This window comes from Schistocerca gregaria, chromosome X (assembly GCF_023897955.1).
Source record: "Schistocerca gregaria isolate iqSchGreg1 chromosome X, iqSchGreg1.2, whole genome shotgun sequence".
NCBI classification, from domain to species: domain Eukaryota; kingdom Metazoa; phylum Arthropoda; class Insecta; order Orthoptera; family Acrididae; genus Schistocerca; species Schistocerca gregaria.
The window spans coordinates 723,920,996-723,933,869 of NC_064931.1; the positions used below are offsets into that span (position 1 = coordinate 723,920,996).

Genomic DNA, 12,874 nt, shown 5'->3' on the forward strand with positions numbered 1-12,874 from the left:
TTTTGGACAACATTTTATTTTCTAAATTTTGTATTTTATTGGGACACCACATCTAGAAGAAGTAATTTGCTCCCTAAACAGCACTGTAAGAAACATCACTATGGATTCAAAACCTGTTTCCCTTGTAAGCATGGACAAAGGAGGAGTCATATGGTGCTGTAGTGAGTTGCTGGAGCAAGGAGAGGTATGCGGGCCATAAGAAAGGATCTGGCTTGGCAACTTATACATAGGGGACTCTCATACATTTTGGTGTAAAACTCAGAATTTTCTTTATTAAACAGTAGTTATCAAAGTCCACTAGTGGCACAGCAAACACTAGACAAAGCCTTCCTGTCATCAGAGTTTTAATACAACAATACCACTACACAGTAAACCTGTTAAAATAGTAAACAAATTAATATCATGAAGGTATCGACCATGAATGAATAGCTATGAAGCATTAAGAAGTATGCAAGAGATTTCAGCTGGGCACCAATCTCTCTGTCCGTGATAGGGTAGTTGATGGTGGGATGTAATCGGAGTATGTTCTCTGTACTTGTCGACTTAATTGTGCTCTCAGGTTTTAGTAACTTCTTGCAATAACTTTCTTCACCTACTTCATTGTGAATTGTTTTATTGTGTTTGCTAACAATGCACTGTAATGCCGTCCCAGAACTTAATTCAAGTAGATTAGCTACCTGCACTTTCAGTTATAATCACAGGTGGCCTGCTTTCATCTTCTAAAGAATCCAGTGTGCAACAAGAACTGCTTAGAGGGACAACATCAGCAAGTAATCTGTGGAGAACAGGTTGGAGGAAATCCTAAGCACCAAGTCCATAAGGTAATCTGAGGAAGGGCTAACTTAACTTGCACTGTCTCAAGCTGGAAAGTGTGACCATTTGTACTGTACATCACCTGTACCGCTTTCTGTGGACTCACGGTTAAAGTTGGAAACTTTTATGGAGGTTTGGTACCACAAGGGGATCTTGCATCCCGTAATTCTTCCTCGCCTTCAAAGAGGATAGCAATATCTTCAGCAAATCTTATTACTGATATCCTTTTACCCTTAATTTGAAACCCACTCGTTGTTGTTTCTTCAGTGCATAGATTGAACACAGAGGGTGAACGGTTGCATCCCTGTGCCACATGCATTTTAAGCCGAACACATCATTCGTGGTCTCTCATTCTTATTTTTTTCCTCTCGGTTTTTGTACATATTGTATATTACACTTCTTTCCCTGTAGCTTACACTTATTTTTCTGAGAATTGCAAACATCTTGCACTGTTTTACCATGTAGAATGATTTTTCAATGTCAACAAATCCAATGAATGTGTCTTGATTTTTCTTAAGTCTTGGTTCCATTATGAAGCCCAATGTGAGAATAGCAAGGTTTGGTCAAAAATTTGTATACTATTCAGAAAATACTAGATTAGATGAGGAATAATAGGGGAGGAAGTTTCTCATTTGATCTGGTTTTGCTCAGGGCCCTTCAAGTTATTTAGCAGATGTGTCTAATAGAGAAAATGATACAAAAAAAAAAATTATATCAGGACACACTGAAATCTAGGAAAATGAACAAGATGACATAGTGGTTAAGAGAGCTTGTCTGGGATACACCGCAGAAAAATGTTCTGTCTTTATATGTGCTGCTGCCATGCTGTAGAATTATAACATCATTTTATGTTTGGTGGAAAAGTGGTGGAAAGCGCTGTGCAATATCCTATTGTTGATAAATACTGGCATATCTAGGTGTGGTGTTCCATGCTCAGGTCATAGATATGGGATGAACTGGCACTGGCCAGTTTCCATGCAGGCTGCTGTACTTATGATGTGAGGTGCACATGTTAAATTTAATGTATAGGATAGATCCGTGTTTAGTGGTCCACCAGCAACCTACATGTGTTGTTACATTGTAGTCTCTTTGCTATCAGCCTTTCTTCATATTTTGCTCTAATTCACAGAAGTAAATTTTAAAGGAAAATGGTAAGTAGTTGATGATGCCTTTCATGTAGAAGGTGTGATGATATCCTGGATGAAATGCTAAAGGGGAAAATTTTATTGCTTGAACTGTGCTCTGTGCCATGTGGAGTAGTGATTAGTGTTGCTGGCTGGCACGCTGCAGGTCACCAGTTCAAATTTGACCACTCGCAAAGATTTGTTATTTAGTATTTATCAATTCGAGAAGGTTCTTGAAATTTCATATGTTTGTTATGTTTGCATATTCTGGAATATTCAGTGTTTGTATAAATAGCTGCAGTATTCGTCCAGGAGGCTGTTCTGTTCTAACTGTACATTAGTGTCTGTAATAAGTATCCCTTCAGTGCTGTGTGTTGTACTTCGTTTATGACCCTGCTTCCTGATTTGGGTTTGACTGTGGCTACTACATGATAATATGATAAATAACTTTTGTTGAATCAGGGACAATTTGACTTGTATGATAATGGAAAGTGGATGCTTGGAGCTGAAAATCTATGTATGTGTTTTTAGTGATTGTTTAGTCACTTTGTTTCTCACGTGAGTTGAAGTCACCCAGTTACATGTGCAGAGTGTTATATTAGAGATTCAAAGGAAATGATTGAGTAAAGGACAATGAAAAAACCAATAATATCGACAGATATGATTTATTATGATAACTGCTTCAGCGCCCTATAACTGAGTCCTCGAGGATACACATTATAACAAGTGTTCCACATGACAACCATTCATGTGAAGGCATGCTTCAGTACATATCCTCATAAATGCCTGTACACCTTCAGAAATCCCAAGCATGTTACAAATGCATTGAAAACCATCCAGAATGAATTCTTCTAGTTCTTCAAAACTATCAACAGGGCTGGAACACACACAAAAAAAGGTTAGTTCAGGTTTGGGGGGGGGGGGAGGGGGGGGGGGAAGAAGCCATGGTGTTGACAAATCATGACTGAAACACTTGTTGAAAAGCTATCTACCAGTACTTCTTAGTTATCTGGAAGTATGATAAAATCCATATATCCTACCTGAGAAAACCATTTATTTCCAGAGCTCTGTTTATTAAGATTATTTGGTTGTTTCATTGATTTCTACTTGCACCTTTTGTTTGTACCTTTAAGTTAGACACCCTGTATAGATAATTTAATCTGATTTTGTCTTATTGATATTGTTACATTTCTAGAATTCCACAGATTAAAAGTGTGCAGTGTGGTAGTTGTCCTGTTGGTCTTAATACTGAGGTAGTTGATGTTAGTGTTAGTTCTTACTAAACATGACTTGTTACATACATTAACCTTTATAGAGTAGAGCAGTTTCATTACCTCAGAAAATTTAGAAATCCTCAACATGTGATAGCATAACATTACATTGTAGTTCATTTTTGAGTCACACAATGTGAGCTGTCATACTTTCATTTTTAATAGGTGAAGAAGCTGATGTCTGCAGCGAGTTATTGAGTGAATCCCTTGAGGCTCTTCAGTCCTTATCTGAAGCTACCCTGTTTGATGAAAGTTCAGTTTCACCAGTATGGTTAGAAGTTCTGGAGTTGTCAGCAAAGTTTTTGCGTCAAGTTGTTCTTGGGTATGTAGCTTTGAAGTTATATATAGCCTGGAAATTATATAAGCTTCATTCACTTGCATTTTATATTGGTTGTTGATAGTAATTAAGTGTATCTAATGATAAAATATGTTGAATGGTTTAATATTCATGGCAGTCATTAATATGTTGCATTCATCTTTTTTCCTCGTGTATAAAAATATGACTCACCCTCACCTGTACGTATGCACATTAGTTTAGCCATTATTCAAATGAGTATCACCTGATATGCACTGTAGTGGTGTGCACGTAAGAAGGTGGGTGTTGGGGGTATGCACAGTGGCAAGGAGCAGTGCACCACATGACAATCCAGCCAATAGCATCATTCTGCAACAACTGACTGTATTATGCACTTTGGGATGCACATAGAATATGTAGTGTTGATTTTTATGTTCATTTAGGTATAATGAGGTTACTTAGCCACTACAGTGTTCATTATCGATGGCAAGCAAATGCAATAATATTACTTTAAGAAGCAACACAGGTAGTATTCCGAGCATATGAATTATACTAGGGAGAGTCAGAAGCAGTGTAGTGCTCTTCCCATCATTGCCAGTTACCAGGGTAGGCAACACTTGTAGTGTGAGGTGTGGGACAGAGGTAGAAAGCACACTGGTGAGGCTGAAAAGCATTTTGCATATTTCTCTCTCTCTCTCTCTCTCTCTCTCTCTCTCTCTCTCTCTCTCTCTCTCTCGCTCTCTCTCTCTCTGCACAGAATGCATCATGCGGCTGCCTTCTAATGTACACACCACTACAGCACATGGTATAAAACAAAGCTAAATTGAAGCAGTTGCTATCTCAATTTTTTGTATTGTAAGGTAATTATTAAATGGAATTCTAATTCCTGTTATGTTCTTTGACATTCATGAGTGATAAGACTGCTTGTAATACAGTTTCTGTTGCCTATTATTCTAAGTATGTATCCAATACTCCTCCCCTTCCTGTCCCAAACCTTATGGTGGTAACTGAATGTCTGAGGGGAAGACCAATACTCTTCTACATTCCTTTCTAAGTATCACCCTGTCATTTTATTGTCTGAATTAAAATTTGCTTTAAACTGAAATTGTGCTATTTTTGTTTCAGAGATATGAACAGAGGCCGTGGTTGGGATGTAGTTCCTCTTGCAGACCGTCACACAGCTCTTGGTTTACTTTTGGAATTAGCTATTCAGAGAGGAACATTAAGTTATATGTTAGATGCTATATTGTTATTGCTGCATCTGTGGGAAAAGGGAAAATATCAGGATGATAATAGGTAATTTACTAAGGTTTAATATAGTGAGCATTTTACAGACACCAAATTTTATTAATTTAAACGTTGTTTAACTAATGTGGCAGTATTGAAGGCAGAGTGCAGGATTTTATCACTTTCTTTCTTTTCAATCATTCAGTTTCAGCCTTAGGCCATTTTCAACTACCTAAACATATTTGGTGACAATATATAATTTAAGGAATTGTACCAAATAGTGGAGGCATTGAATCATCAACCTTTTTCAAGACAGAGCGCGCGCGCGCGCGCACACACACACACACACACACACACACACACACACACACACACACACACACACACACACACACACACACACCTGTGTGGCTACATTGTGCTGGCTGATTGCATGGCGTAGGTCCTGTTCTTTAAGAGGTAGGACCACCTGTAAAAGCAGTTGTGTCATATGCCAGCTCTGCTATAATTTTTGCACAGAATTTTATAGGGGTATGACCCCCAACCAACTGTTCACTCAAATGAATGGCCACTGCCAAACTGTGGCCAAGAACAGCATTGACAACCCAATGGAGGACACATTACTGAGCACAATATGCTCCATTTCATGGCTGCTTCACAGCCCGTCCCATCTGGATCCATCCCTCCAACAACGGCGTTTCTGAATTATGTAGATTGGAGTAACACATCCTTTTATCTCTAATCCTCCAGGGGTGATCTCCATCAGACCTCTGCCCTGCACCAACTTTTCCTTCCCTGCACCAGGACTCTTAATTTCACTCATGCTGCATCCACATGCTCTTGCCTGAAGTCTCCCATTTCTCTATCTTCTGTTTTCCATTCACAATTCACTACTCCTCTCCATCTTCATAGTGCACTACGTGAGCACATCGGTGTCAGTGCCTGTGCCACAATTCTACCTCATGCATCAACAACTTCTCCATCCCACATTTCTATGCAGTGTGCCTGCTACCTCTCACTTCCAGCCACCCACCACCCGCCAACCACCACCTGCCACTCTTTCAATATTCCCTTCCATTATCCCCCTACTTTCTCCCATATCCCACTTGCACTTCACCAGAGACAAGCGGAATGGAACCTTAAAAATCCTTAGCAGCTGTGGATCCAGGTTCAAAGAAAATCATCGAGAGTCAGGTCTATGGAGAATTTTAAATAACTGTCCTCTGAAACCTAAAAGGATGTTAATGCCTGAACATTCTGATTGTTAAATCGTTATAAATGATGGGGAATCTTTGGCAGAGTGTATAGTTTTTTGGAATTTATTTTGACAAGTTCTTTTTTAGGATTGGAGAAAGTGGTGAGAGCGCCTTGCAATTTCTTAAATAGTTGCAACTGTTACTGTGTAAAATATGTTACAGCAAAACACGCCTATTTGGGGTGTAGAAGGTGAGAGTCCTATAGATATTGAACTAAAGCAGATACAATAAAGCAATAAATTAAATGGGATATGGGGAATAAGAAAGTACAAATAGGGAATGTGGGAAAGATAACAATTCCTGGGAGCATCAGCAGACTATAGTCCAGTTTCTACCATGTGTGCTTTTTCATATCACCTGTTATCACAGGGCTTAACAACTCACTAATTTTGAACATCAGTGCTTGGTTCTGCTCATCATATCTCTTTATTAAAAAAATTGATAAATGTTTAGTGTGTTAAAAGACATTTAATACTTTTAGGAGGTTCAGTTTATAAAGGCATTATAGATCTCATGACATCAAAGAATATGGACGTGGAAAATGTAAAAGACTTGAACATGTGCGTGAGGTTTTAAAGTTCAAAAAGGCAGATCTATCAAGAGGAGGAAGAAGATGATGAAAAATCGAAGCAGTCTGTTGTTCCAGTGAGCTACATAATGGAACATTTTATTGGTGGCCACCTATAGTGTTGGTTTACACAACTCCTACCCACCTTATACATTCCTTTCAATAGGCCTACATTTTTCTGGGGCTATTTCTGAAATCAGTGAAGGTATTTTAAACCTGTCTAGCGACTCAAAGGAAATGTGTGTTTTTGTCACTAAATGTGTTTTGTTTCATTGAAATAAAATAAAAACAGTGATCTTATTGAAACACATATACCATCTTTTTCTTTTCCATAAGGGCCTGAGAGAAGGGTCAGGGACAAAGAGGGCAAGGGTTGTCTTCCGAGGCCTGGCCTCAATGTCCCGTTCCCACCCTCGCAGCATCAAGGAAAGGCGTAATGAATGCAAGGGGGACTTCCTCTAAACTATTTGCTCTGAAGATCAATCGTGTGCCGTGAATCATTTTTAAGTGTGCCTTTTAGTATTCAGAACACCCCAATGGGCAGGAGGATCCTCGAATAATGTGCCTAAATAGTTTGATAGTCATGTGCAGTACAATGCATGGTGGTGGAACGCCTCATGAGTCGTTATCAGCTGGACCCACAAGTCCAAAGCGTTTTCGGGAGTGGCTTGCAAAATGTAATACAGAACCATGCCCTTCAGCCAGTTGACGGTGTTCATTCTTATAGTGGGAAAGTAAGTGGTATCTGGGTGTAGGAGTTCGTCTGATGTTACAGGCCCTGGCCGTTGTCGCAACAGGAGCACCAGCATACACTGCACAATATCCCAGCATCTGCCTGTCACAGCACATGTCAGGCGGCGTGCGTCCAAATCGACGACAGCACAGTGTGGACACAAAGGGTTGTCGGTGAGATAGGTGGAATGGAGGTGCTGGCGTGTGGCTAGTTTGCTGTTCACCACCATATACCACAGGGAATTAGTGTACGTGGGCAGGTCTGGGGCGTGGGTGGCTTGCCACACCCTGGTACAGTGGATGGTTGGATGTTGTTGTTTGACGTTGTTACAGGGTTGTCATGCCTGATAGATGTGGTAGTAATCTCTTGTGCTTGGCGTTCTCGTAGCCAGTAGATCCTCAGTCTTGTAACTCAGTTCGACCAGAAAATCGCTGATGTGGACCTGAGACAGCTATGTGGCCCATGGCGACCGGTGGACGAAGATCTTGTGACACGACGATCTGTAGCAGCTTCCCCATCAAACTGTTGTAGGTCGTGGTCCATGCGAGCCGCATCATCCATAGGTACAATGCCCGTGCGCGGTTGTGAGGGTGAGTCAACCCCAAGCCCCCTGCCCGTGGAGGCCTCCTTATATTAGTGTAGCGAACCTAGAATACATAACCTGCACTCACAAATTGTCTTTACGCCGCCTTTAAAGTGTGGGCCATGGTGGCTGTTAGCAGTAAAATTTATGCAAAATAATTAACTTTGGACGCTAAATAAGGGTTGACATAATGCGTTTGGAGAACCATATCCATATTGCGGTATCTGCTATCACAGAGCAGCATCTGTGTCCTTTGTAGTAGCCGGCGATATGTGGCTGTCGCAGTTTGGTGAACTGTACTGGAGAACTGCACCCCTAGTGCTTTCAGTTAGGGAACCTTTTGGAAGGGGATGGCTGTTGGGTGTAGAAGGCCTCTAACAACATCCATGTATGTCATCTTGTGCATGTTGGCGACGCTACCCAATACTGCGCCGTAGCGGCACAACGACTGACATGTTGCTTGGATTTCGTCGCTCGATTGCACCAAGAGCACCACATCGTCTGTGAAGGTGACACATCAGAAGGTCACGTCTCAAATGCTGATGCCTTCCAGTCATTGGTGAAGGCAGTGCAGATTTGTGGGCCGCCGCAAATAAGACTCCTGGTAAAGGACATCCCTGTTGCACCGACTGACCAAGACTGATGTGTTCAATCTGGTGTCCGTTGATCATAATCCGGGAGCGCACCCCGTGAATTATGCATAAGATCACCCTTGTTGATGCTTGCGAGATTCCCATGCATTGGAGCCCAGCACGTAGGAAACTGTGGTCAATAAGATCAAAGGCATGATCAAAATCAACGGTGACAAGAGTGCCTCAGAGGCGGCAGCCCACCGCCAGTGCCGTGACATATTGGTAGGTGCCAAGTACCCTGTGTCTCCGCCTAAACATGTCTGGTCAAGATGGATTGTGTGTCCAATGGTGGTCTGAAGACGAGTGCAGAGGATATGGGTGAAAAGTTTATAATCCGCATTCAGTAGCGTGAGAGGATGATAGTCGTGACATTGGTGAGAACCGCTTGGTTTGGGAGCTGGTATCATGATGCCTTCAAGGAAATCTGTGGGGATGGTAAAATCGTCGTAGAAGAGGTCTTGAAACATCTGAATCCACTGAGCGCCCATCAGGGGATAGAAGGTGCGGTAGAATTTGTTCGGTAAGACATCTGGGCCCGGTGACTTGTTGGGGGTGCCGCATACCAAGGCCGCTGTTAAGTCTTCAAAAGTTATGGGAGCCTGCAGGACGTCACCCTGCTGGGGTCAGGCAGACAGCACAGGATGTCTTCGTACTCGCAAACAGTTTGTGAGTCCCAGGCGTAAAACGATCTGTAATGCTGCAGCAATGGCATACTGCGAGTTGATGCGCCCACCCTCTACTGTTTCTACTGACGTTATAAGGTGGCGCTTGCGGTAGCATCTCTCTCTGATAATGTGATATATGGATGCCATTTCAGTGGGGATGGTATCCTGCACTCTTGTCTGGACTCGGGCTCCATCAAGCTGTTCTGCAGTGAGATGAAGTAGGCGAGCTTGGAGACGATTAATCTCTGTCTGCCGTTCACGTGATGGCGGCTGGTCATGAGTTCTCTCAGTGCAGCGTAATGAAATTCTGACGTCGCCTGACACCAGCACACTGTGTCACGGCCATATCACATGAGTGTCCCTCGAAGGGCCAGTTTGGCACGGTCGAGCCACCAATGTAAGGTGGAAGGATGTACATACAAACTCTGGAGGCAGTGGTCCCACGTAGCAGCGATGCAGTGATCTCTTGCCGACATGCGTCCTCATACAAATAGGAAATGTTCAGCCTCCTTGGACCATGGCTGTGGTATGTGAGCTGTAGGGGGAGTGTGACCAAGCAGATGTATGCCAAATGGTCGGTGAAAGCTGTCAGACACAATTCTGCATCCCTTGTTGTGGCGCGGAGTCCTCGTGAGACGTACATCTGGTCGAGGTGGCTGGCAGACTGGTTGGCGAAATACATATAGCCACGGCGATCCCTGTGAAGGAGACGCCATGTGTCATGTAGCATCAGGTCTCACACAAGAGCCTGTAGTGCTGGGCATGTAGAGTAGTGCAGTGTTTGGTCTGCTGGATCTAAGACACTATTAAAATCGCCGCCTATGATGTAGTGTTCCATATTCCCATTCAGCAGTGGAGCAATTTTGTCGGAATAAAAGATGACCCTTTCTCAGTGTCGAGATGACCCAGAGGGCGCGTAAACATTGATCAGGTTGACTGTTCCCACCGCGACGGCTACACCTTGTGCAGATGGTAGGTATGTAACTTTTGATACCTCGATGCCGTCGTGTAATAGGATGGTGGTTCCACCGGCAGCATCGCTTGATGGGGTGCTGTAGGCTGTGTATCCATAAATATTCAGTTGCAGCTCTGGATGGAGTTCTTGAAGGAGAATGATATCCAGGTCCACCGCCTGGCGCATATCATAGAACATGCACGTATTGATGACAGAGCATATGCCATTAACATTGACTGTACCCACACGGTAGGAATGGGACATCTAAATGCGGAGTGAGTAGATGCAAATGGTAGCCTCCGTCATGGAAACGTCTGAGCTGGGCAAGGTCACCGTCCTGTCCTTGGTGTCAGATACCTGCCTTAAGGCAGTTCTGGTAGATACTGCTGACAATGACGCGTCAGAGACGGTGTAGGCAGTGTGCTCCCTGTCTCCACCCTGTTGGTCATCTGCCGTTGAGAGGCGGCATTTCTTATAATGCTTTGGTGACTATTGTTTCCTCGTCAGTGTGTCCGCGTCTGTCGAAGGGCTGGGATCAGTACCTTCAGCCATGCAGCCGGCGTCAAGAAATGATGGCTGGCGTCCAGAAATGACGCCTCTGGTACGATGACGGTGATAATGGTGGTGCTGGTGTATTTTTGTCACCAAATGTGTTTTGTTTTATTGAAAGAAAATAACAACAGTTATCTTATTGTAACATATATACCATGTGGCTTGCTTTCTCCATCTAAAAGCACTTCATTACAAAAGATGTTGATGTAAGTAAGATTTTTGCTAACACAGGGGAGAAATACAGAAGTCCTTCCATTTTTTTTTGTCAACTTATGTCCTTACTTACCCATGAGATCTCAAAACTTGCCATGGAAAAATACTAAAACTTGTCTGCAAATCAGGGAAATATCAGGGAATTTCACTTGGGGAAACTTGTGGCAACCCTGTTCATGCAGGAGAATCCTACAAACATACCATTGTTTGACCATCTAACAGACTCTCGTATTGACAACATAGTAATAAGCATCCCTGGCATAGAGAAACTACTGAAAGAGTTGAAAACAAATAAGTCACCAGGTGCGGATGGAATCCCAGTTTGGTTTTGCAAAGAGTGCTCTATGACATTGTCCCCTTACTTAGCTTGCATTTGTCATGAATCTGTCGCCAAACAGAAAGTCCCAAGCCACTAGAAAAAAGTGCATGTGTCTGCTGTACTCGTGTACAAGAAGGGTAAAGGAGGGGACCCACTGCAGAATCCTTGAACGTATTGAATACAATAAATTTTCTTGAGACCGAGAAGCTTCTGTCCATGAATCAGCACGGTTTCAGTAAGTATCGCTTCTGCAAAACTCAACTTGTCTTTTTCTCACATGATATACTGTGAACTATGCACGAAAGACAATAGCCAAATTCCATATTTCTGGAAAGCATTTGACACAGAGCCCCACTGGAGACTGTTAATGAAGAAACAGACATGTGGAATAGGTTCCCAGACATGTGAGTGGCTCAACAACTTAGTTAAATTTTATTTTTGTGGGGATCCACAGTGGGCTCTCAACATGTTTTGAGAATGAGAACATGGTCCAAGTAGGCTGTATTCTTATTATTATCTATGTGATCGGCCAGTTTCAGCCTTGGGTCATTTTCATTGTAATACATCATTGGTATGTGTGGACAGGAATATGTTTTACTTCTGTGTGTATGTAGCACAAAAACGATACAGTATTGTACATGGTTACGTCTGTTAGCAGGCACAATCAGAAAGATGTCATCTCATCATATAGTCGCAGCTGTTAGGATGATCATAACAGCTGTGACTATACTGTGAGATGACATATTTCTGTTTGTGGTGGCTAATAGATCTAATCATGTACAATATTATACTGTTTTGTGCCACATACACACAGAAGTAAGACATTCCTGTCCGCATGTACCAGTAATGTATTTCAATGTAAAATACACATTTGAAAATAACCAAAGATTTAAATTGGTCAGTAGCACATATAATAAAAATAATACAACCTACTTGGGCCAGGTTTTCATTCTCAAAGACTTAGAACCCAGTATGTTGTTCTTGATGGCGAGTGTGCATCAGAGACAAGGCTATTGTCAGGAGTTCCCCAGAGAACTATGATAGGACTGCTGTTATGTTCTGTATACATAAATGATCTGGCAGACAGGGTGAGCAGCAGCTTGCTGCTGTTTGCCGATAATGCTATGTTGTATGGGAAGGTATCGTCGCTGCAGGAGGATACAAGATGACTTGGACACAATTTCTAGTTAGTGTGATGGGTGAATAGGAGCTAGCTCTAATTGTATAAAAATTTAAGCAACTGTGTATGAGTAGGAAAATCAAACCCATAATGTTCAGATGCAGCATTAGTAGCGTCCTGCTTGACGCAGTCACGCTGTTTAACTATCTGAGCATAACAATGCAAAGCAATATGAAATGGAATGAGTATGCGAGGATTGTGGTAAGGAAACTGAATGGTCACCTTGGTTTTGGGAGAATTTTGGGAGAGTGTGGTTCGTCTATAAAGCAGACAACACTTAGGATGCTAGTGTGACCTGTTTTTGACTACTAATCAAGTTTTTGGGATTTGTACTGAGCCAGAATAAAGGAAGACATTGAAGCAATTGAGAACCGTTAGGTTTGAGCAAGACGCAAGTCTTATGGAGGTGCTTTGGGAACTCAAATGGAAATCTCTGGGGGGAAGATGACATTCTTTTTGAGAAACATTATCGTGAAAATTTAGAGAAC

General features: G+C 42.2%; 1 protein-coding gene across 2 annotated transcripts in view; it reads left to right on the plus strand.

Annotated features, from left to right (window-relative positions):
- LOC126297739 (E3 ubiquitin-protein ligase HERC2) overlaps positions 1-12,874 on the plus strand; it is a 752,343-nt gene that overhangs the window by 61,002 nt on the left and 678,467 nt on the right. For both annotated transcript variants that reach the window (XM_049988889.1, XM_049988890.1), the window contains 2 exons: positions 3,374-3,530; positions 4,629-4,799. In XM_049988889.1, the coding sequence (XP_049844846.1) occupies positions 3,374-3,530; positions 4,629-4,799 (328 nt within the window). The remainder of the gene's footprint in view (positions 1-3,373; positions 3,531-4,628; positions 4,800-12,874) is intronic.